The sequence below is a fragment of the Coregonus lavaretus genome, assembly GCF_964263955.1.
Source record: "Coregonus lavaretus genome assembly, contig: HAP1_SCAFFOLD_1689, whole genome shotgun sequence".
NCBI classification, from domain to species: domain Eukaryota; kingdom Metazoa; phylum Chordata; class Actinopteri; order Salmoniformes; family Salmonidae; genus Coregonus; species Coregonus lavaretus.
The window spans coordinates 1-25,678 of NW_028156204.1; the positions used below are offsets into that span (position 1 = coordinate 1).

Consider the following 25,678-nt stretch of genomic DNA (forward strand, 5'->3'; position numbering starts at 1 on the left):
CATGCTGCTGAAGGACACTGCTGGCTGCACTAACATAGCATATAGAATATTATATGCATTATACGTTACATAATATGACTTACAGTTGAGTGCATGCATTTATATGTGACCCCAGTGGGAATAGAACACACGACCCTGGCGTTGCTAACAGCACTACACTACAAACTAGACTCCGAGACCCCCAGCGTCCTAGCGTCACTTCCTGTTTTAATATACACATGCATTACCAGTTACCAGAGGCTTCAAGAGACCAGCGACCATTCTGCCTTAGCCATAATGGAAACTCAAACTGAGCTCCTCTTGTCTGGCCCTGCCTGCACACACAGTGCCTTGCCTTCCTGTGGAAATAACTGATAATGGTAGTTCCCTCTTAAACAGAGAAGAAGAGTGTTTGGTCCTCAGGCTTTAGTAGGAAGTCAGGATTCTGTGGGAATTTGAACAACAAGCCAACATATCTTGGCTTGTTGCCTGTATCGTACTGTAGGGTTGGAGGTTTGATGATATATATACATACACTACCAGTCAAAAGTTTGGACACACCTACTCATTCCAGGGTTTTTCTTTATTTTAAATATTTTTTACACTGTAGAATAATTGTGAAGATATCAAAACTATGAAATAACACATGGAATCACGTATTAACCCAAAAAGTGTTAAACAAATCAAAATATGTTTTATTTTTTGAGGTTCTTCAAATAGCCACCCTTTGCCTTGACAACTTTGCACACTCTTGGCATTCTCTCAACCAGCTTCATGAGGTAGTCACCTGGAATGCATTTCAATTAACAGGTATGCCTTCTTAAAAGATAATTTGTGGGATTTCTTTCCTTCTTAATGCGTTTGAGCCAATCAGTTGTGTTGTGACAAGGTGGGGGGGGTATACAGAAGATAGCCCTATTTGGAGAAATACTAAGTCCATATTATGGCAAGAACAGCTCAAATAAGCAAAGAGAAACAACAGTCCATAATTTCTTTAAGACTTGAAGTTCAGTCAATCCGGAACATTTCAAGAACTTTGAAAGTTTCTTCAAGTGCAGTCGCAAAAACCGTCACGCGCTATGAAGAAACTGGCTCTCATGAGGACCGCCACAAGAATGGAAGACCCAGAGTTACCTCTGTTGCAGAGGATAAGTTAATTAGAGTTACCAGCCTCAGAAATTGCAGCCCAAATAAATGCTTCACAGAGTTCAAATAACAGACATATCTCTATCAACTGTTCAGAGGGGACTGTGTGAATCAGGCCTTCATGGTCGAATTGCTGCAAAGAAACCACCACTAAAGAACACCAATATGAAGAAGAGACCTGCTTGGGCCAAGAAACACAAGCAATGGACATTAGAACGGTGGAAATGTGTCCTTTGGTCTGGAGACCGAATTGGAGGAGGAGGTGTGATGGTGTGGGGGTGCTTTGCTGGTGACACTGTCTGTGATTTATTTAGAATTCAAGGCACACTTAACCAGCATGGCTACCACAGCATTCTGCAGCGATACGCCATCCCATCTGGTTTGGGCTTAGTGGGACTATCATTTGTTTTTCAACAGGACAATGACCCCACATACCTCCAGGCTGTGTAAGGGCTATTTGACCAAGAAGGAGAGTGATGGAGTGCTGCATCAGATGACCTTGCCTCCACAATCCCCCGACCTCAACCCAATTGAGATGGTTTGGGATGAGTCGGACGGCAGAGTGAAGGAAAAGCAGCCAACAAGTGCTCAGCATATGTGGGAACTCCTTCAAGACTGTTGGAAAAGTATTCCAGGTGAAGCTGGTTGAGAGAATGCCAAGAGTGTGCAAAGCTGTCATCAAGGCAAAGGGTGGCTATTTGAAGAATCGCAAATATAAAATATATTTTGATTTGTTTAACAATTTTTGGTTACTACATGATTCCATAGTTTTGATGTCTTCACTATTGTTCTACAATGTAAAACATATTAAAAATAAAGAAAAACCCTTGAATGAGTAGGTGTGTCCAAACTTTTGACTGGTACTGTACATGCATACATACATACATACATACATAAATACATACATGCATTCTGTACATATACAGCACGTATGAGGCTTGGGCTATGATATCGAGCCTGCCTTTGTTTTGCTGACTAGCAGGTTTCTTAAATTCACTTTATCTTCTCTTCAGTAGCAGTACACCACTGAGGCCATTTTCATCAAACCTGCTCAGAGATGTTATGTTATAGATATAGTGAGAGATGATCAGGGATGTTATATTATAGATATAGTGAGAGATGATCAGGGATGTTATGTTATATTATATTAGATATAGTGAGATGATCAGGGATGTTATGTTATATTATATTAGATATAGTGAGAGATGATCAGAGATGTTATGTTATAGATATAGTGAGAAATGATCAGGGATGTTATATTATAGATATAGTGAGAAATGATCAGGGATGTTATATTATAGATATAGTGAGCGATGATCAGGGATGTTATGTTATATTATATTAGATATAGTGAGATGATCAGGGATGTTATGTTATATTATATTAGATATAGTGAGAGATGATCAGAGATGTTATATTATATTAGATATAGTGAGAGATGATCAGAGATGTTATATTATATTAGATATAGTGAGAGATGATCAGAGATGTTATATTATAGATACAGTTGCTTGCGAAAGTATTCACCCCCTTGCCATTTTTCCTATTTTGTTGCCTTACAACCTGGAATTAAAATGGATTTTGGGGGGGTTTGTATCATTTGATTTACAAAACATGCCTACCACTTTGAAGATGCAAAATATTTTTTATTGTGAAACAAAAAAGCAATAACAGAAAACTTGAGCGTGCATAACTATTCACCCCCCCAAAGTCAATACTTTGTAGAGCCACCTTTTGCAGCAATTACAGCTGCAAGTCCCTTGGGGTATGTCTCTATAAGCTTGGCACATCTAGCCACTGGGATTTTTGCCCATTCTTCAAGGCAAAACTGCTCCAGCTTCTTCAAGTTGGATGGGTTCCGCAGGTGTACAGTAATCTTTAAGTCATACCACAGATTCTCAATTGGATTGAGGTCTGGGCTTTGACTAGGCCATTCCAAGACATTTAAATGTGTGTCTTAAACCACTCGAGTGTTGCTTTAGCAGTATGCTTAGGGTCATTGTCCTGCTGGAAGGTGAACCTCCGTCCCAGTCTCAAATCTCTGGAAGACTGAAACAGATTTCCTTCAAGAATTTCCCTGTATTTAGCGCCATCCATCATTCCTTCAATTCTGACCAGTTTCCAAGTCCCTGCTGATGGAAAAACATCCCCACAGCATGATGCTGCCACCACCATGCTTCACTGTGGGGATGGTGTTCTCAGGGTGATGAGAGGTGTTGGATTTGCGCCAGACATAGCGTTTTCCTTGATGGCCAAAAAGCTCAATTTTAGTCTCATCTGACCAGAGTACCTTCTTCCATATGTTTGGGGAGTCTCCCACATGCCTTTTGGCGAACACCAAACGTGTTTGCTTATTTTTTTCTTTAAGCAATGGCTTTTTTCTGGCCACTCTTCCGTAAAGCCCAGCTCTGTGAAGTGTACGGCTTGAAGTGGTCCTATGGACAGATACTCCAATCTCCGCTGTGGAGCTTTGCAGCTCCTTCAGGGTTATCTTTGGTCTCTTTGTTGCCTCTGATTAATGCCCTCCTAGCCTGGTCCGTGAGTTTTGGTGGGCGGCCCTCTCTTGGCCGGTTTGTTGTGGTGCCATATTCTTTCAATTTTTTAATAATGGATTTAAATGGTGCTCCGTGGGATGTTAAAAGTTATTTTTTTTAAACCCAACCCTGATCTGTACTTCTCCACAACTTTGTCCCAGACCTGTTTGGAGAGCTCCTTGGTCTTCATGGTGCCGCTTGCTTGGTGGTGCCCCTTGCTTAGTGGTGTTGCAGACTCTGGGGCCTTTCAGAACAGGTGTATATATACTGAGATCATGTGACACTCAGATTGCACACAGGTGGACTTTATTTAACTTCTGAAGGTAATTGGTTGAACCAGATCTTATTTAGGGGCTTCATAGCAGAGGGGGTGAATACATATGCAAGTTATTTTTTTCATCTCACTTCACCAATTTGGACTATTTTGTGTATGTCCATTACATGAAATCCAAATAAAGATCCATTTAAATTACAGGTTGTAATACAACAAAATAGGAAAAACGCCAAGGGGGATGAATACTTTTGCAAGGCACAGTATAGTGAGAGAATAAAAAAGCTCCCTCTTATTGGCCTTGGGCTTCATCTGATTGCCTTGCAGTATATGATGGCAGGCAGTATAGTGATTTACAATGGGAGACATTTTTGCTGTGTGTTTCAAACATGAAAGAAAGGGATGTTTTCTTTGTCGTCAGGTCAGCAGTAGTGTTCCATCTAGACACACTGCAGCTATGAATAGACGCTTTTATCCTTGATCCCGTTCAACAACAGGAAATTGGCTGAAATCATACTTGATGCCCAACTGGCTCTTAGAGACCCGCTCCTGATCATTAGCATTGTCTAGCTGATGCCTTAACGAGCTATGTTACAGTATTGTTTTACATTGTTCCTCTTTCCCTCTCTCAGGGTGGAGACTGCATGCACCAAGCTGGTGCAGGCAGCGTCCATGTTGAAAGCAGACCCTTACTCCGTCCCTGCTCGAGATTACCTCATCGACGGCTCCCGGGGCATCCTCTCTGGCACCTCGGACCTGCTGCTGACCTTCGACGAGGCTGAGGTACAGTGGAGAGTAGAGTGGAGTGGAGAGTAGAGTAGAGTGGAGAGTAGAGTAGAGTGGAGTACAGTAGAGTGGAGAGTAGAGTGGAGTGGAGAGTAGAGTGGTGAGTAGAGTAGAGTAGAGTGGAGAGTAGAGTGGAGAGTAGAGTAGAGTGGAGAGTAGAGTAGAGTGGATAGTAGAGTAGAGTAGAGTGGAGAGTAGAGTGGAGAGTAGAGTAGAGTGGAGAGTAGAGTGGAGAGTAGAGTGGTGAGTAGAGTAGAGTGGAGAGTAGAGTGGAGAGTAGAGTGGTGAGTAGAGTAGAGTGGAGAGTAGAGTGGAGAGTAGAGTAGAGTGGAGAGTAGAGTAGAGTGGAGAGTAGAGTAGAGTGGAGAGTAGAGTAGAGTGGATAGTAGAGTAGAGTGGAGAGTAGAGTGGAGAGTAGAGTGGAGAGTAGAGTGGAGAGTAGAGTGGTGAGTAGAGTAGAGTGGAGAGTAGAGTGGAGAGTAGAGTGTAGAGTAGAGTGGAGAGTAGAGTGTAGAGTAGAGTGGAGAGTAGAGTGGAGAGTAGAGTGGAGAGTAGAGTGGAGAGTAGAGTAGAGTGGAGAGTAGAGTGGTGAGTAGAGTAGAGTGGAGAGTAGAGTGGTGAGTAGAGTAGAGTGGTGAGTAGAGTAGAGTGGAGAGTAGAGTAGAGTGGAGAGTAGAGTGGAGAGTAGAGTGGAGAGTAGAGTGGTGAGTAGAGTAGAGTGGAGAGTAGAGTTGAGAGTAGAGTGGAGAGTAGAGTGGATAGTAGAGTAGAGTGGAGAGTAGAGTGGAGAGTAGAGTAGAGTGGAGAGTAGAGTGGTGAGTAGAGTAGAGTGGAGAGTAGAGTAGAGTGGAGAGTAGAGTAGAGTGGAGAGGAGAGTAGAGTGGAGAGGAGAGTAGAGTGGATAGGAGAGTAGAGTGGAGAGGAGAGTAGAGTGGAGAGGAGAGTAGAGTGGAGAGTAGAGTAGAGTGGAGAGTGGAGAGTAGAGTGGAGAGTAGAGTGGAGAGTAGAGTAGAGTGGAGAGTAGAGTGGATAGTAGAGTAGAGTGGAGAGTAGAGTGGAGAGTAGAGTGGTGAGTAGAGTAGAGTGGAGAGTAGAGTGGAGAGTAGAGTAGAGTGGAGAGTAGAGTAGAGTGGAGAGGAGAGTAGAGTGGATAGGAGAGTAGAGTGGAGAGTAGAGTGGTGAGTAGAGTAGAGTGGAGAGTAGAGTGGTGAGTAGAGTAGAGTGGAGAGTAGAGTAGAGTGGATAGTAGAGTAGAGTGGAGAGTAGAGTGGAGAGTAGAGTGGAGAGTAGAGTAGAGTGGAGAGTAGAGTGGATAGTAGAGTAGAGTGGATAGTAGAGTAGAGTAGAGTGGAGAGTAGAGTGGAGAGTAGAGTGGTGAGTAGAGTAGAGTGGAGAGTAGAGTGGAGTAGAGTAGAGTGGAGAGTAGAGTGGTGAGTAGAGTAGAGTGGAGAGTAGAGTAGAGTGGAGAGGAGAGTAGAGTAGAGTGGAGAGTAGAGTGGTGAGTAGAGTAGAGTGGAGAGTAGAGTAGAGTGGATAGTAGAGTAGAGTGGAGAGTAGAGTGGAGAGTAGAGTGGAGAGTAGAGTGGAGAGTAGAGTAGAGTGGAGAGTAGAGTGGATAGTAGAGTAGAGTGGAGAGTAGAGTGGAGAGTAGAGTGGTGAGTAGAGTAGAGTGGAGAGTAGAGTGGTGAGTAGAGTAGAGTGGAGAGTAGAGTAGAGTGGAGAGGAGAGTAGAGTGGATAGGAGAGTAGAGTGGAGAGTAGAGTGGTGAGTAGAGTAGAGTGGAGAGTAGAGTGGTGAGTAGAGTAGAGTGGAGAGTAGAGTAGAGTGGATAGTAGAGTAGAGTGGAGAGTAGAGTGGAGAGTAGAGTGGAGAGTAGAGTGGAGAGTAGAGTGGAGAGTAGAGTAGAGTGGAGAGTAGAGTAGAGTGGATAGTAGAGTAGAGTGGAGAGTAGAGTGGAGAGTAGAGTGGTGAGTAGAGTAGAGTGGAGAGTAGAGTGGAGAGTAGAGTGGAGAGTAGAGTGGTGAGTAGAGTAGAGTGGAGAGTAGAGTGGATAGTAGAGTAGAGTGGAGAGTAGAGTGGAGAGTAGAGTAGAGTGGAGAGTAGAGTGGATAGTAGAGTAGAGTGGAGAGTAGAGTGGAGAGTAGAGTGGTGAGTAGAGTAGAGTGGAGAGTAGAGTGGTGAGTAGAGTAGAGTGGAGAGTAGAGTAGAGTGGAGAGGAGAGTAGAGTGGATAGGAGAGTAGAGTGGAGAGTAGAGTGGTGAGTAGAGTAGAGTGGAGAGTAGAGTGGTGAGTAGAGTAGAGTGGAGAGTAGAGTAGAGTGGATAGTAGAGTAGAGTGGAGAGTAGAGTGGAGAGTAGAGTGGAGAGTAGAGTGGAGAGTAGAGTAGAGTGGAGAGTAGAGTGGATAGTAGAGTAGAGTGGATAGTAGAGTAGAGTGGAGAGTAGAGTGGAGAGTAGAGTGGTGAGTAGAGTAGAGTGGAGAGTAGAGTGGAGAGTAGAGTGGAGAGTAGAGTGGTGAGTAGAGTAGAGTGGAGAGTAGAGTGGTGAGTAGAGTAGAGTGGTGAGTAGAGTAGAGTGGAGAGTAGAGTAGAGTGGAGAGTAGAGTGGAGAGTAGAGTGGTGAGTAGAGTAGAGTGGAGAGTAGAGTAGAGTGGAGAGTAGAGTAGAGTGGAGAGTAGAGTGGATAGTAGAGTAGAGTGGAGAGTAGAGTGGAGAGTAGAGTGGTGAGTAGAGTAGAGTGGAGAGTAGAGTAGAGTGGAGAGTAGAGTGGAGTGGAGAGTAGAGTGGAGAGGAGAGTAGAGTAGAGTAGAGAGTAGAGTAGAGTGGATAGTAGAGTGGTGAGTAGAGTAGAGTGGAGAGTAGAGTGGTGAGTGGAGAGTAGGGTGGAGAGGAGAGTAGAGTGGAGAGTAGAGTAGAGAGTAGAGTGGAGAGTAGAGTAGAGTAGAGAGTAGAGTGGAGAGTAGAGTGGAGAGTAGAGTGGTGAGTAGAGTGGAGAGTAGAGTAGAGTGGAGAGGAGAGTAGAGTGGATAGGAGAGTAGAGTGGAGAGTAGAGTGGTGAGTAGAGTAGAGTGGAGAGTAGAGTGGTGAGTAGAGTAGAGTGGAGAGTAGAGTAGAGTGGATAGTAGAGTAGAGTGGAGAGTAGAGTGGAGAGTAGAGTGGAGAGTAGAGTAGAGTGGATAGTAGAGTAGAGTGGAGAGTAGAGTGGAGAGTAGAGTGGAGAGTAGAGTAGAGTGGAGAGTAGAGTGGTGAGTAGAGTAGAGTGGATAGTAGAGTAGAGTGGAGAGTAGAGTAGAGTGGAGAGTAGAGTGGTGAGTAGAGTAGAGTGGATAGTAGAGTAGAGTGGAGAGGAGAGTAGAGTGGAGAGTAGAGTGGAGAGTAGAGTGGAGAGTAGAGTAGAGTGGTGAGTAGAGTAGAGTGGAGAGTAGAGTGGAGAGTAGAGTGGAGAGTAGAGTGGAGAGTAGAGTGGTGAGTAGAGTAGAGTGGAGAGTAGAGTGGTGAGTAGAGTAGAGTAGAGTGGAGAGTAGAGTGGTGAGTAGAGTAGAGTGGAGAGTAGAGTGGTGAGTAGAGTAGAGTGGAGAGTAGAGTGGAGTGGAGAGTAGAGTGGAGAGGAGAGTAGAGTAGAGTGGATAGTAGAGTGGTGAGTAGAGTAGAGTGGAGAGTAGAGTGGTGAGTGGAGAGTAGGGTGGAGAGGAGAGTAGAGTAGAGTGGAGAGTAGAGTAGAGAGTAGAGTGGAGAGTAGAGTAGAGTGGAGAGTAGAGTGGAGAGTAGAGTGGTGAGTAGAGTAGAGTGGAGAGTAGAGTGGTGAGTAGAGTAGAGTGGAGAGTAGAGTGGTGAGTAGAGTAGAGTGGAGAGGAGAGTAGAGTAGAGTGGAGAGTAGAGTAGAGAGTAGAGTGGAGAGTAGAGTAGAGTAGAGAGTAGAGTAGAGAGTAGAGTGGAGAGTAGAGTGGTGAGTAGAGTAGAGTGGAGAGTAGAGTGGAGAGTAGAGTAGAGTGGAGAGGAGAGTAGAGTAGAGTGGAGAGTAGAGTAGAGTGGAGAGTAGAGTGGAGAGTAGAGTGGTGAGTAGAGTAGAGTGGAGAGTAGAGTGGAGAGTAGAGTGGTGAGTAGAGTAGAGTGGAGAGTAGAGTAGAGTGGAGAGTAGAGTAGAGTGGAGAGTAGAGTGGTGAGTAGAGTAGAGTAGAGTGGAGAGTAGAGTGGAGAGGAGAGTAGAGTGGAGAGTAGAGTAGAGTGGAGAGTAGAGTAGAGTGTAGTACCGTAGAGTACCGTGGAGTATAATAGAGTACCGTACCCTATCCATCCATTACCCCATCCATCCATCCATCCATCCATCACCCCCCATCCATCCATCCATCACCCCCATCCATCCATCATCACCCCCATCCATCCATCCATCCATCACCCCCATCCATCCATCCATCCATCCATCCATCCATCCATCCATCCATCCATCCATCACCCCCATCCATCACCCTCCATCCATCCATCCATCACCCCCATCCATCCATCCATCACCCCCCATCCATCCATCCATCACCCCCATCCATCCATCATCACCCCCATCCATCCATCCATCCATCACCCCCATCCATCACCCTCCATCCATCCATTAACTCCCATCCTTCTCTCGTCATCCCTCCCTCTCTCCTCCCCTGTTATAGAAATCACCAGACATCAGCTCTCAGCGAGCACAGCAGCAGGCAGTAGAAACAGGCAGTAGCTGTCTGCAGCAGTCAGCAAGACTCAGTAGGGAGGAGTCATCAGTTAGCACTGACAGGCTGTTTATCTGTTCATGCAGCTGGGCTCAGGGACAGTAAAACAGTACACCGTTTAGAGACAGGCAGCTGGGCTCAGGGACAGTAAAACAGTACACCGTTTAGAGACAGGCAGCTGGGCTCAGGGACAGTAAAACAGTACACCGTTTAGAGACAGGCAGCTGGGCTCAGGGACAGTAAAACAGGACACCGTTTAGAGACAGGCAGCTGGGCTCAGGGACAGTAAAACAGTACACCGTTTAGAGACAGGCAGCTGGGCTCAGGGACAGTAAAACAGTACACCGTTTAGAGACAGGCAGCTGGGCTCAGGGACAGTAAAACAGTACACCGTTTAGAGACAGGCAGCTGGGCTCAGGGACAGTAAAACAGTACACCGTTTAGAGACAGGCAGCTGGGCTCAGGGACAGTAAAACAGTACACCGTTTAGAGACAGGCAGCTGGGCTCAGGGACAGTAAAACAGTACACCGTTTAGAGACAGGCAGCTGGGCTCAGGGACAGTAAAACAGTACACCGTTTAGAGACAGGCAGCTGGGCTCAGGGACAGTAAAACAGGACACCGTTTAGAGACAGGCAGCTGGGCTCAGGGACAGTAAAACAGGACACCGTTTAGAGACAGGTAGCTGGGCTCAGGGACAGTAAAACAGTACACCGTTTAGAGACAGGCAGCTGGGCTCAGGGACAGTAAAACAGTACACCGTTTAGAGACAGGCAGCTGGGCTCAGGGACAGTAAAACAGTACACCGTTTAGAGACAGGCAGCTGGGCTCAGGGACAGTAAAACAGTACACCGTTTAGAGACAGGCAGCTGGGCTCAGGGACAGTAAAACAGTACACCGTTTAGAGACAGGCAGCTGGGCTCAGGGACAGTAAAACAGTACACCGTTTAGAGACAGGCAGCTGGGCTCAGGGACAGTAAAACAGTACACCGTTTAGAGACAGGCAGCTGGGCTCAGGGACAGTAAAACAGGACACCGTTTAGAGACAGGCAGCTGGGCTCAGGGACAGTAAAACAGTACACCGTTTAGAGACAGGCAGCTGGGCTCAGGGACAGTAAAACAGTACACCGTTTAGAGACAGGCAGCTGGGCTCAGGGACAGTAAAACAGTACACCGTTTAGAGACAGGCAGCTGGGCTCAGGGACAGTAAAACAGTACACCGTTTAGAGACAGGCAGCTGGGCTCAGGGACAGTAAAACAGTACACCGTTTAGAGACAGGCAGCTGGGCTCAGGGACAGTAAAACAGTACACCGTTTAGAGACAGGCAGCTGGGCTCAGGGACAGTAAAACAGGACACCGTTTAGAGACAGGCAGCTGGGCTCAGGGACAGTAAAACAGTACACCGTTTAGAGACAGGCAGCTGGGCTCAGGGACAGTAAAACAGTACACCGTTTAGAGACAGGCAGCTGGGCTCAGGGACAGTAAAACAGTACACCGTTTAGAGACAGGCAGCTGGGCTCAGGGACAGTAAAACAGTACACCGTTTAGAGACAGGCAGCTGGGCTCAGGGACAGTAAAACAGGACACCGTTTGGAGACAGGCAGCTGGGCTCAGGGACAGTAAAACAGGACACCGTTTAGAGACAGGCAGCTGGGCTCAGGGACAGTAAAACAGGACACCGTTTAGAGACAGGCAGCTGGGCTCAGGGACAGTAAAACAGTACACCGTTTAGAGACAGGCAGCTGGGCTCAGGGACAGTAAAACAGGACACCGTTTAGAGACAGGCAGCTGGGCTCAGGGACAGTAAAACAGGACACCGTTTAGAGACAGGCAGCTGGGCTCAGGGACAGTAAAACAGTACACCGTTTAGAGACAGGCAGCTGGTCTCAGGGACAGTAAAACAGTACACCGTTTAGAGACAGGCAGCTGGGCTCAGGGACAGTAAAACAGTACACCGTTTAGAGACAGGCAGCTGGGCTCAGGGACAGTAAAACAGTACACCGTTTAGAGACAGGCAGCTGGGCTCAGGGACAGTAAAACAGGACACCGTTTGGAGACAGGCAGCTGGGCTCAGGGACAGTAAAACAGGACACCGTTTAGAGACAGGCAGCTGGGCTCAGGGACAGTAAAACAGGACACCGTTTAGAGACAGGCAGCTGGGCTCAGGGACAGTAAAACAGTACACCGTTTAGAGACAGGCAGCTGGGCTCAGGGACAGTAAAACAGTACACTGTTTAGAGACAGGCAGCTGGGCTCAGGGACAGTAAAACAGTACACCGTTTAGAGACAGGCAGCTGGGCTCAGGGACAGTAAAACAGTACACCGTTTAGAGACAGGCAGCTGGGCTCAGGGACAGTAAAACAGTACACCGTTTAGAGACAGGCAGCTGGGCTCAGGGACAGTAAAACAGGACACCGTTTAGAGACAGGCAGCTGGGCTCAGGGACAGTAAAACAGGACACCGTTTAGAGACAGGTAGCTGGGCTCAGGGACAGTAAAACAGTACACCGTTTAGAGACAGGTAGCCAGGGGCTTCGGCCCAAATGGTGCCTTATTCCCTATTTAGTGCACTGTATAAAGAATAGGGTGCCATTCGGGACTTAGCCAGCGAAATTGCTTATACAGCAGCACTGGGATTGGGAGAGGAGAGGCGCACAGTAACAGCACGCACGCACGCACACACACACACACACGCACACGCACACGCACACACACACGCGCACACACACACACGCACACACACACATACACACACACACACACACACGCACACGCACACACACACACATGCAGCTGGTGAGTAGCTGGCAGGGCAGGAATGTCATTAGCACAGCATTATCACCAGGCCTCATTAACAAGCTACTGTACCGATGGTGTTTTTTTTAACCCTTTATCTATCTAGTCCAGTTGAGGTCAGATGACCTCTTTTACAAGGGAAAGCTTGTCATTTCCTTAGTGTGGTAATGTAATAATAATACATTAGCATAATCACTACAAAATAATCACTTTCAGCGGTAATTCAGACATCAAACTGAAGATGGTTTTAGACTGACCAATGCATGTAGCATGGATTAGGGCCTAATGCATTTATTTCAATTGACTGATTCCCTTTAACTCAGTAAAATCTTTTTTTTTTCGTATTTTTGTTCAGTATAGATTGAGGCAAAAGGTATGGCACAAAACGCTAAAAGATACAGATCTGACTTCAAATCAGATTTCCAAATCTAGTTTCCGCTAAGAAGCAATCTAGATATTGAGCGATATAGACGATTGATCCTGTTTCGTGTTCTTTTGATCAATTGCAGGTTCGTAAAATCATCCGTGTGTGCAAAGGTATCCTGGAGTACCTAACCGTGGCGGAGGTGGTGGAATCCATGGAGGATCTGATCACATACACGAAGAACCTGGGACCTGGTCAGCCCCTTTTTTTAAAGTTACATTTACTTTGACGTGTTGGTAATTTAGCAGACGCTCTTATCCAGAGCCACTTACGTTAATGCATTCATCATAAAGGTAGACTGGTGAGATAACCACATATCACAGTCATAACCGCATAGTTACCATGACTACGGAGATTACTTTAATAAAAGAACGCATAATAACAATAATATTTGCCATTTAGCTGACAAATTTTATCCAAAGCGATTACAGTGAATGCATAAATGTTAATATTGGTATCCCCAGTGCGAATGCTGTGTTGACGTCATGATTTGATGAATTACTTGATGGTCTCTGCATGGATGGCCTGTTGACCGGAAGTGGGAATGACTTGAGAGAAGCGTGTTATATAACTGGTCCTTTGTGTGGTTGTTCCTGTCCAGGGATGACGAAGATGGCCAAGATGATTGACGAGAGACAGCAGGAGCTGACCCACCAGGAACACCGCGTGATGCTGGTCAACTCCATGAACACGGTCAAAGAGTTGCTCCCTGTCCTCATCTCAGGTGACTGCTTCCTCCTCCTACCTCTTCTCTCCTCTCTAAAGATCATTCATATTAGTATTATTTATGAGAGTACAGAGGGAATGTAGAGAGGGAGATGGACATAGACAGGAAAGGTTGAGATGGGGCTAGATCCCCTGTTGCCAGTGGGAATGCAGAGTCAGCAGCTTTACCACTAGATCAAATACAGGACTGTTTTTCTAACCGAATAATACTGGATCTTCACAGTTATCTATACATCTAACTGATGATCACTGTTGTTGTGGTGTTGCTACAGGTATCAAGATCTTTGTGACGACCAAGACGTCCGGCAGCCAGGGGGTAGAGGAGTCTCTGAAGAACAGAAACTTCACCTTCGAGAAGATGAGCGCTGAGATCAACGAGATCATCAGGGTGCTGCAGCTCACTTCCTGGGACGAAGACGCCTGGGCCAATAAGGTACGGAGCTTAGCTAGAACCACACCCCCCCCAGGGTTGACTTTGGCCGGTGTTGGGTGAAGTTTTCCCCTAGCCGCTGATCTTCGGTCAGTTTTGCATTAACGGTTAATGTTAGGATTGGGGGAAAGATGCTGATACTGGATCAGTACCTGGGGGAAACTTAACCCAAGAGCTCGCCTTTGGAACTCTCTCTCCCATGCACACACGCCAACCCTCGAGAGCTGCTCGTCTCAGGCAAGGAAGAGGGTAAATGCTTTGGCCAGTCACTCGCTCGCTCATTAGGAACATTACTACTACAGCTAAAGAAAGTAAAGAAAGCGATGTGTTTTTTTGTGTCCAGTGTGAGTTTGCTTGGATCTGGATCTGTATTGGGATTGAAGGCTGAAAACAGTCACTGTCAAAGCTTGGTCTGCTAAACACCCACGTGCGCTCACATGCGCTGTACACCGTGCGCTCACATTCACATAAACACTCCCAGAATGCTGTGGGAGAAGAGCTCTCCGCAGCCTGGACAGGTTTTCGTGTGATGCCAATTTTACTTCTCAGTGTTAGTAAAATGACTCATGTTTTTATGTTTCTTTTTGGATGAGCCCATTTTGAGGTGGCTCATTTGTCTAAAATGGCTGTTTGTTACATTGCTATTTGAAGATTTAACATGACCACAGACACAGGGTCCTAATTTCCATTTAAGCAGGTATGCATAGGCTCTCTCTCTCTCTCTCTCTCTCTCTCTCTCTCTCTCTCTCTCTCTCTCTCTCTCTCTCTCTCTCTCTCTCTCTCTCTCTCTCTCTCTCTCTCTCTCTCTCTCTCTCTCCTGTCTCTCTCCCTGTCTCTCTCTCGCTCTCTCTCCCTGTCTCTCTCCCTGTCTCTCTCTCGCTCTCTCTCTCTCTCGCTCTCTCTCATGACTCTCTCTCTCGCTCTCTCTCATGACACTCTCTCTCATGTCTCTCTTTCAGTTAGATACCTGCTCAGTGAAAACTCCTTCAACTCTTCCTGGTTAGCATGCTCAGTCTCAAACTGCTGGATTTCTTTCCCCTGCCACCCCACTCTCCTCTTTCCCCTGCCACCCCACTCTCCTCTTTCCCCTGTCACCCCACTCTCCTCTCCGATGTACACTACCGTTCAAAAGTTTGGGGTCACTTAGAAATGTCCTTGTTTTTTAAAGAAAAGCAATTTTTTTGGTCCATTAAAATAACATCAAATTGATCAGAAATACAGTGTAGACATTGTTAATGTTGTGAATGGCTATTGTAGCTGGAAACGGCTGATTTTTCATGGAATATCTACATAGGCGTACAGAGGCCCATTATCAGCAACCATCAGTCCTGTGTTCCAATGGCACGTTGTGTTTTCTAATCCAAGTTTATCAATTTAAAAGGCTAATTGATCATTAGAAATTATGTTAGCACAGCTGAAAACTGTTGTGCTGATTAAAGAAGCAATAAAACTGGCCTTCTTGAGACTAGCTGAGTATCTGGAGCATCAGCAATTGTGGGTTCGATTACAGGCTCAAAATGGCCAGAAACAAAAAACTTTCTTCTGAAACTTGTCAGTCTATTCTTGTTCTGAGAAATGAAGGCTATTCTATGCGAGAAATTGGAAAGAAACTGAAGATTTCGTACAACGCTGTGTACTACTCCCTTCACAGAACAGCGCAAACTGGCTCTAACCAGAATAGAAAGAGGAGTGGGAGGCCCCGGTGCACAACTGAGCAAGAGGACAAATACATTAGTGTCTAGTTTGAGAAACAGGCGCCTCACAGGTCCTCAACTGGCAGCTTCATTAAATAGTACCCGCAAAACACCAGTCTCAATGTCAACAGTGAAGAGGCGACTCCGGGATGCTGACCTTCTAGGCAGAGTTGCAAAGAAAAAGCCATATCTCAGACTGCCCATCTTAACTCTTTCTTTTTATTGGCCAGTCTGAGGTATGGCTTTTTCTTTGCAACTCTGCCTAAAAGGTCACCATCCCGGAGTTGCCTCTTCACTGTTGATGTTGAGACTGGTGTTTTGCGGGTACTATTTAATGAAGCTTCCAGTTGAGGACCTGTGAGGCGTCCATTTCTCAAACTAGACACTCTAATGTATTTGTCCTCTTGCTCAGTTGTGCACCGGGGCCTCCCACTCCTCTTTCTATTCTGGTTAGAGACAGTTTGTTCTGTTCTGTGAAGGGAGTAGTACACAGCGTTGTACGAGATCTTCAGTTTCTTGGCAATTTCTCGCATGGAATAGCCTTCATTTCTCAGAACAAGAATAGACTGACGAGTTCCAGAAGAAAGTTATTTGTTTCTGGCCATTTTGAGCCTGTAATCGAACCCACAATTGCTGATGCTCCAGATACTCAACTAGTCTCAAGAAGGCCAGTTTTATTGCTTCTTTAATCAGCACAACAGTTTTCAGCTGTGCTAACATAATTGCAAAACGTTTTTCTAATGATCAATTAGCCTTTTAAAATGATAAACTTGGATTAGCAAACACAACGTGCCATTGGAACACAAGACTGATGGTTGCTGATAATGGGTCTCTGTATGCCTATGAAGATATTCCATTAAGAATCTGCCGTTTACAGCTACAATAGCCATTTACAACATTAACAATGTCTACACTGTATTTCTGATCAATTTGATGTTATTTTAATGGACAAAAAAATGCTTTTCTTTCCAAAACGTGACCCCAAACTTTTGAATGGTAGTGTCTTTACTAGGCTTCTTACTATTTTTCCGTTGCCTCTTTCTTTCCGTTGGTATGTCTGGTTAAACATTTGTATATGTTTTGTTCTTCCTTTCTTTTTACCATTCTTTCCCCCCCCCCCTCCTCCCTGTAGAAGGTAAGCCTACATCTTTCGCCCCCTACCTACCTTGTTGTGTGGTTGTGCATTCAACAGCAGCATGTCTGGTAGCTCTCTGTCTGTGTGTTGACGATGATGATGATGATGATGATGATGATGATGATGATGATGATGATGATGATGACAGTCTTGTGCCATGCAGTTGTCCATGTTTCTTTTTGTGTAGTAGATCAGTGCTGCAGTAAACTAGGAGTGCTTCTATATTAGATGCGCTAGGTGAGTGTGAGTGATGTTAACAGAATGGAATGACATATTTGATCTGAGTGTTCTTCTCCTGTACTATAGATGTCAGTAATAGGATGTTCTTCTCCTGTACTATAGATGTCAGTAATATGATGTTCTTCTCCTGTACTATAGATGCCAGTAATATGATGTTCTTCTCCTGTACTATAGATGCCAGTAATATGATGTTCTTCTCCTGTACTATAGATGCCAGTAATATGATGTTCTTCTCCTGTACTATAGATGTCAGTAATAGGATGTTCTTCTCCTGTACTATAGATGTCAGTAATATGATGTTCTTCTCCTGTACTATAGATGCCAGTAATATGATGTTCTTCTCCTGTACTATAGATGTCAGTAATAGGATGTTGTTCTCCTGTACTATAGATGTCAGTAATAGGATGTTGTTCTCCTGTACTATAGATGTCAGTAATAGGATGTTGTTCTCCTGTACTATAGATGTCAGTAATAGGATGTTGTTCTCCTGTACTATAGATGTCAGTAATATCATGTTGTTCTCCTGTACTATAGATGTCAGTAATAGGATGTTGTTCTCCTGTACTATAGATGTCAGTAATAGGATGTTCTTCTCCTGTACTATAGATGCCAGTAATATGATGTTCTTCTCCTGTACTATAGATGCCAGTAATATGATGTTCTTCTCCTGTACTATAGATGCCAGTAATATGATGTTCTTCTCCTGTACTATAGATGCCAGTAATATGATGTTCTTCTCCTGTAATATACAGTGAGGGAAAAAAGTATTTGATCCCCTGCTGATTTTGTACGTTTGCCCACCGACAAAGAAATGATCAGTCTATAATTGTAATGGTAGGTTTATTTGAACAGTGAGAGACAGAATAACAACAAAATAATCCAGAAAAACGCATGGCAAAAATGTTATAAATTGATTTGCATTTTAATGAGGGAAATAAGTATTTGACCCCTCTCAATCAGAAAGATTTCTGGCTCCCAGGTGTCTTTTATACAGGTAACGAGTTGAGATTAGGAGCACACTCTTAAAGGGAGTGCTCCTAATCTCAGTTTGTTACCTGTATAAAAGACACCTGTGACAACAGTTGGTGCGATTATTCGCAAATGGAAGAAACACAAAAGAACTGTCAATCTCCCTCGGCCTGGGGCTCCATGCAAGATCTCACCTCGTGGAGTTGCAATGATCATGAGAACGGTGAGGAATCAGCCCAGAACTACACGGGAGGATCTTGTCAATGATCTCAAGGCAGCAGGGACCATAGTCACCAAGAAAACAATTGGTAACACACAATGCCGTGAAGGACTGAAATCCTGCAGCGCCCGCAAGGTCCCCCTGCTCAAGAAAGCACATATACAGGCCCGTCTGAAGTTTGCCAATGAACATCTGAATGATTCAGAGGAGAACTGGGTGAATGTCTTGTGGTCAGATGAGACCAAAATCGAACTCTTTGGCATCAACTCAACTCGCCGTGTTTGGAGGAGGAGGAATGCTGCCTATGACCCCAAGAACACCATCCCCACCGTCAAACATGGAGGTGGAAACATTATGCTTTGGGGGTGTTTTTCTGCTAAGGGGACAGGACAACTTGACTGCATCAAAGGGACGATGGACGGGGCCATGTACCGTCAAATCTTGGGTGAGAACCTTCCCTCAGCCAGGGCATTGAAAATGGGTCGTGGATGGGAATTCCAACATGACAATGACCCAAAACACACGGCCAAGGCAACAAAGGAGTGGCTCAAGAAGAAGCACATTAAGGTCCTGGAGTGGCCTAGCCAGTCTCCAGACCTTAATCCCATAGAAAATCTGTGGAGGGAGCTGAATGTTCGAGTTGCCAAACGTCAGCCTCGAAACCTTAATGACTTGGAGAAGATCTGCAAAGAGGAGTGGGACAAAATCCCTCCTGAGATGTCTGCAAACCTGGTGGCCAACTACAAGAAACGTCTGACCTCTGTGATTGCCAACAAGGGTTTTGCCACCAAGTACTAAATCATGTTTTGCAGAGGGGTCAAATACTTATTTCCCTCATTAAAATGCAAATCAATTTATAACATTTTTGACATTGGACACTGAATTTCCTTTGTTGTTATTCTGTCTCTCACCTACCATTAAAATTATAGACTGATCATGTCTTTGTCAGTGGGCAAACTTACAAAATCAGCAGGGGATCAAATACTATTTTCCCTCACTGTAGATGTCCGTAAAAGGATGTTCTTCTCCTGTACTATAGATGTCAGTGATAGGATGTTCTTCTCCTGTACTATAGATGTCAGTGATAGGTTGTCCTTTAGGTGTTCTATTGATCCAGAGTACTGCTGAGTCATATGCTATTGATTTTAGCTCTCCTCTCTCAGTCATATTGCTTTCCTGTAAGATCTGGGACCAGTTTCCGGAATACAGGTTAAGCCTATTCCTGGACTTAAAAGTACTTTTCAAAGGATATTCTCCATTGAGCATGCTTCTTAGTCCAGGCTTATTCTGGGCTTATTCAGGGTCTGGGAAACTGGCCCCAGAGGCAGTGGGAATTTTAATAATGAACTCTACAGTAGTAGTGTACATATTTTGCGATTTTAGATTTTTACCCATTTCAGAAAGGCACTCAAATCGTGAAGTGGTCAAAATAATTGAGTGATTCCAGTACTGAGATATTGTCAGTGTGTAAAAACAGTGGTTGTTTGCTCACAGATCTAGCTAGGTTCCATATACAGTGCATTCATAAAGTATTCAGACCCCTTTACTTTTTCCACATTTTGTTACGTTACAGCAAGAAGTTTGGAACCATCAAGACTCTTCCTAGAGCTGGCCGCCCGGCCAAACTGAGCAATCAGGGGAGAAGGGCCTTGCTCAGAGTGGTGACCAAGAACCCAATAGTCACTCTGACAGAGCTCTAGAGTTCCTCTGTAGAGATGGGAGAACCTTCCAGAAGGACAACCATCTCTGCAGCACTCCACCAATCAGGCCTTTATGGTAGAGTGGCCAGATGGAAGCCACTCCTCAGTAAAAGGCACATGACAGCCCGCTTGGAGTTTGCCAAAAGACACCTAAAGACTCTCGGACCATGAGAAACAAGATTCTCTGGTCTGATGAAACCAAGATTGAACTCTTTGGCCTGAATGTCAAGCGTCACGTCTGGAGGAAACCTGGCACCATCCCTACGGTGAAGCATGGTGGTGGCAGCATCATGCTGTGGGGATGTTTTTCAGCGGCAGGGACTGGGAGACTAGTCAGGATTGAGGGAAAGATGAATGGAGCAAAGTACAGAGAGATTTTTGATGAAAACCTGCTCCAGAGCATTCAGGACCTCAGACTGGGGCGAAGGTTCACCTTCCAACAGGACAACGACCCTAAGCACAGAGCCAAGACAACGCAGGAGTGGCTTCGGGACAAGTCTGAATGTCCTTGAGTGGCCCAGCCAGAGTCCGGACTTGAACCCGATCAAACATCTCTGGAGAAACCTGAAAATAGCTGTGCAGCGATGCTCCCCATCCAACCTGACAGAGCTTGAGAGGATTTATAGAGAAGAATGGGAGAAACTCCCCAAATACAGGTATGCCAAGCTCGGAGCATCATACCCAAGAAGACTCGAGGCTGTAATCTCTGCCAAAGGTGCTTCAACAAAGTACTGAGTAAAGGGTCTGAATACTTACGTAAATGTGATATTTCTGTTTTTTTTATTTTATAAATTACCAACAATTTCTAAAAACCTGTTTTTGCTTTGTCATTATGGGGTATTATGTGTAGATTGATGAGGATTTGTTATGTTTTTGTCCATTTTAGAAAAAAGGGGGTAACGTAACAAAATGTGGAAAAAGTCAAGGGGTCTGAATACTTTCCAAAGGCGCTGTATACTCTAACGTCATCTCACCTTACATGATCCCCAATACTAATAATCCCCAACACAAGAGCCCTTCACTGGATGGATGGAGTTTACTGTTACAGAGGGTTGTAAAAGCATTGGTCACTCTTTTCTGTCTCCACCTCTCAAACCACCTGCCCACTTCTCAGGTTGGCTTCATCACTTGGTAAAGTAAACCTGGGATGCTTCCCAAATGGTACCCTATTCTCTAAATAGTGCACTACTTTTGACCAGAACCCTATGGGCCCTGAACAAAAGTAGTGTACTATATAGGGAATAGGGTTCCATTGGGACTTCACTTCACACTGCTGTTCACTTCCAGGCTGATAGCACCAACAGACAGCTATTTCCTCATTTCAACTTTGACTTTGCTCAATCTTCCGTTTAATACTCTCGGAAATCCCACCAATGGATAACCTATTCAAACAAACATGCCGGTCATCATTGCATCCTTTCTTTGACCCCAAAAGGGGTCTTCAAGGCATAACATTATTACGTAGCATAAAAACCAGATATTTTTCAACATTTTGCAACATTTGCATAGAATTCATTCAAAGATAAGAGGCTTTAGGGTTGTTTGCTGCTGCAGTGTCCTCCCTTTGTTTAGTTAAATGATTAGTTCAGTGATGCAGACAGTAGAATGTAGAATATTATGTAGAATGGAGTAGATCTTTATTGTCCCCGAAGGACGAATGCTAAAGCTTTGAACATGAGCTGTATCAGGCAGAACAGTCACTTGTGTATGTGGATAGATGTCCTTCACGGAGTAAAAAAGTAATTGACTGCGTAAAGCCATTCAAAGGACATACAAGGACACTGTAGCCTATCACACAACCCTGAACCATCTCCCTGTGTCTCTCACTCTGCCACATGTTTTGTATAGCAGCTCTGTCCCAACGCTTTGCTGATGAATAGACTCATTGTCGAGTGAAGCCGTCTCTCGACTTGGACAGATTGTTGTATTCACATCCCCTCAGATTGAGATACAATGGACAGTCACAGTAGATGGGCTTTTTTATGATGTGAAAAAACACACACTCATATTGACAGGTTGAGTCGCAAATGGCACCCTATTCACTATATAGTGAACTACTTTTGACAAGAACCCATAGGGCTCTGGTCAAAAGTAGTGAACTATGTAGGGAATAGGGTGCCATTTGGAACATAACCAAAGACTGTGGAAAGTGATTTGATTTAAACAGCATGTGCACTTTTACAGCTGTGTGTTGCTGCCAGTGGTTAATGAATAACAGCAATGCTGCACATCTGAGGTACAGATAATATCTGATGTGTGTGTGTGTGTGTGTGTGTGACAGCTTTTTGCAGGTTTGTTGTGGGTTCTGTAATGGTGGTGGTCATGGGGATGTCATGTCTTTGCCGTATGTAACGTCATTATCCATGTGTTCATCTGTGTGAATGCTGAGCTCATTTTCATCAGTCATCATCACCTTAATGAATTCCCCAAGCAGGCAAATACTAGTATGAGATCAACCTTGCTCAAAATCTAAACACATGCTGGAATACCTGGCTCATTGACAACATTACAACCTCGCTCAAAGTCAAAACACATGCTGGAATATCTGGCTCATTGACAACATTCCAACCTCGCTCAAAGTCTAAACACATGCTGGAATATCTGGCTCATTGACAACATTCCAACCTCGCTCAAAGTCAAAACACATGCTGGAATATCTGGCTCATTGACAACATTACAACCTCGTTCAAAGTCTAAACACATGCTGGAATATCTGGCTCATTGACAGACAGATCATTACCTTACTCCAAAGACATACAGTGGGGGAAAAAAAGTATTTAGTCAGCCACCAATTGTGCATGTTCTCCCACTTAAAAATATGAGAGAGGCCTGTAATTTTCATCATAGGTACACGTCAACTATGACAGACAAATTGAGAATTATTTTTCCAGAAAATCACATTGTAGGATTTTTATGAATTTATTTGCAAATTATGGTGGAAAATAAGTATTTGGTCACCTACAAACAAGCAAGATTTCTGGCTCTCACAGACCTGTAACTTCTTCTTTAAGAGGCTCCTCTGTCCTCCACTCGTTACCTGTATTGATGGCACCTGTTTGAACTTGTTATCAGTATAAAAGACACCTGTCCACAACCTCAAACAGTCACACTCCAAACTCCACTATGGCCAAGACCAAAGAGCTGTCAAAGGACACCAGAAACAAAATTGTAGACCTGCACCAGGCTGGGAAGACTGAATCTGCAATAGGTAAGCAGCTTGGTTTGAAGAAATCAACTGTGGGAGCAATTATTAGGAAATGGAAGACATACAAGACCACTGATAATCTCCCTCGATCTGGGGCTCCACACAAGATCTCACCCCGTGGGGTCAAAATGATCTCAAGAACGGTGAGCAAAAATCCCAGAACCACACAGGGGGACCTAGTGAATGACCTGCAGAGAGCTGGGACCAAAGTAACAAAGCCTACCATCAGTAACGCACTACGCCGCCAGGGACTCAAATCCTGCAGTGCCAGACGTGTCCCCCTGCTAAAGCCAGTACATGTCCAGGCCCGTCTGAAGTTTGCTAGAGTGCATTTGGATGATCCAGAAGAGGATTGGGAGAATGTCATATGGTCAGATGAAACCAAAATAGAACTTTTTGGTAAAAACTCAACTCGTCGTGTTTGGAGGACAAAGAATGCTGAGTTGCATCCAAAGAACACCATACCTACTGTGAAGCATGGGGGTGGAAACATCATGCTTTGGGGCTGTTTTTCTGCAAAGGGACCAGGATGACTGATCCGTGTAAAGGAAATAATGAATGGGGCCATGTATCGTGAGATTTTGAGTGAAAACCTCCTTCCATCAGCAAGGGCATTGAAGATGAAACGTGGCTGGGTCTTTCAGCATGACAATGATCCCAAACACACCGCCCGGGCAACGAAGGAGTGGCTTCGTAAGAAGCATTTCAAGGTCCTGGAGTGGCCTAGCCAGTCTCCACATCTCAACACCATAGAAAATCTTTGGAGGGAGTTGAAAGTCTGTGTTGCCCAGCGACAGCCCCAAAACATCACTGCTCTAGAGGAGATCTGCATGGAGGAATGGGACAAAATACCAGCAACAGTGTGTGAAAACCTTGTAAAGACTTACAGAAAACGTTTGACCTGTGTCATTGCCAACAAAGGGTATATAACAAACTATTGAGAAACTTTTGTTATTGACCAAATACTTATTTTCCACCATAATTTGCAAATAAATTCATTAAAAATCCTACAATGTGATTTTCTGGATTTTTGCCCCTCATTTTGTCTGTCATAGTTGACGCGTACCTATGCTGAAAATTACAGGCCTCTCTCATCTTTTTAAGTGGGAGAACTTGCACAATTGGTGGCTGACTAAATACTTTTTTTCCCCACTGGATATTAAACTACAGAATGGTTACCCTAAAAGGGAATGATCATTAGGGACATTATTGCCTCATTTTTAGACACGTGCAAACAATGATTTGAACAAATCCCTGTTTATGCTGTTATACAAAGTCCGAATTTGCCTAATTTCAGTCATTCAGTCTTTTTCAAATATGTTTTTGGGGGAGGTACTAGACTGGAAGTTATAAGTTATTCATCCATGTTGTCTCCTCTGACCCTGTTGTTGACCCTAAAGGATACAGAGGCCATGAAGAGAGCTCTGGCACTCATCGACTCTAAGATGACCCAGGCCAAGAGCTGGCTGAGGGACCCCAACGCCCAACCAGGTAACATGTCCTCCCAATGCCTCAATATATACCAGGGTCGTGTTCATTAGGGCAGTGGTTTTCAAACCACTCCTCGGGGACCCCCAGACATTTCATTGTTTTTGTGTAGCCCTGAACTAGCTCACCCGATTCACGTAATCAAGGGCTTGATGATTCGTTGACAAGCTGAATCAGGTGTGCTCTGGAATAGTTTGAATGCATGAAACAGCTGGGGTCCCTGAGGAGAGGTTAGAAAACCCCTGAATTTGGGGACACCATAGAAAAAGAAAATCTATTAAAAAAAAATGGCATGCATAAAGATATGACGTCATTGTTTTAGCACTATCCACTGAATATTTAAACTACGGCGCGCGATACGGTTCAATGCGCCAATAAATCGGCACAATCTACTTTTTGAAGCTAAAATTGGGATCATGTATACTGTGGTAATGACCATACAAAAATATATAGAAACGGAGAGCAATGTAATAGGGCGAATTTAGCTAAATTAGGAATTTATGGTAACTGCATGAGGGCCGCCATCTTTATACACCTCTGCTATTGTTTTTATTGGAGTCAAAGTAGTCTCTCCCTGTTTCAGTCCATTGTCTTCTGTTTGGTGCCAATTGAACACGACCCAGTTGTCCTCTTTTTCTCTCTAGGTGTTTGTAACATTTGTCTTGCTGTGCTCTCTGTGTCCTGGTGATCAGGGGATGCAGGAGAACATGCCATCCGTCAGATCCTGGATGAGGCTGGGAAGGTGGGAGAGCTGTGTGCTGGGAAGGAGAGGAGGGATATCCTGGGCACAGCCAAAACCCTGGGGCAAATCACTGACCAGGTTTCTGAGATGAGGGCCAGGTACAGTACATAGAAAATAATAATATATGACATCGGGCGGCAGGTAGCTTAGTGGGTAAGAGCGTTGTGCCAGTAACCGAAAGGTCGCTGGTTCTAATCCCCGAGCCGACTAGGTGAAAAATCTGTCGATTTGCCCTTGAGCAAGGCACTTAACCCTAATTTGCTCCTGTAAGTCGCTCTGGATAAGAGCGTCTGCTAAATGACAAAAAAAAAAATATATATATATATATATATATATATATATATATATATATATATATATATATATATATACAGGTAACTGCCAAAATAATGGGAAACACTTGAGTAAAGGAGGGATACAAAGTATATTGAAAGCAGGTGCTTCCACACAGGTGTGGTTCCTGAGTTAATTAAGCAATTAACATCCCATC

The 25,678-nt window shown here is 44.6% G+C and overlaps 1 protein-coding gene across 1 annotated transcript in view; it reads left to right on the top strand.

Annotated features, from left to right (window-relative positions):
• The first annotated feature begins 4,564 nt into the window (after positions 1 to 4,564).
• Positions 4,565 to 25,678, top strand: part of LOC311126651 (vinculin-like) — a 35,117-nt gene continuing 14,003 nt past the window's right edge. The window contains exons 1-6 of the mRNA XM_084200643.1: positions 4,565 to 4,713; positions 12,725 to 12,833; positions 13,241 to 13,363; positions 13,638 to 13,798; positions 24,359 to 24,449; positions 25,139 to 25,286. Coding sequence (XP_084056769.1) covers positions 4,603 to 4,713; positions 12,725 to 12,833; positions 13,241 to 13,363; positions 13,638 to 13,798; positions 24,359 to 24,449; positions 25,139 to 25,286 — 743 coding nt within the window. The 5' untranslated portion in view covers positions 4,565 to 4,602. The remainder of the gene's footprint in view (positions 4,714 to 12,724; positions 12,834 to 13,240; positions 13,364 to 13,637; positions 13,799 to 24,358; positions 24,450 to 25,138; positions 25,287 to 25,678) is intronic.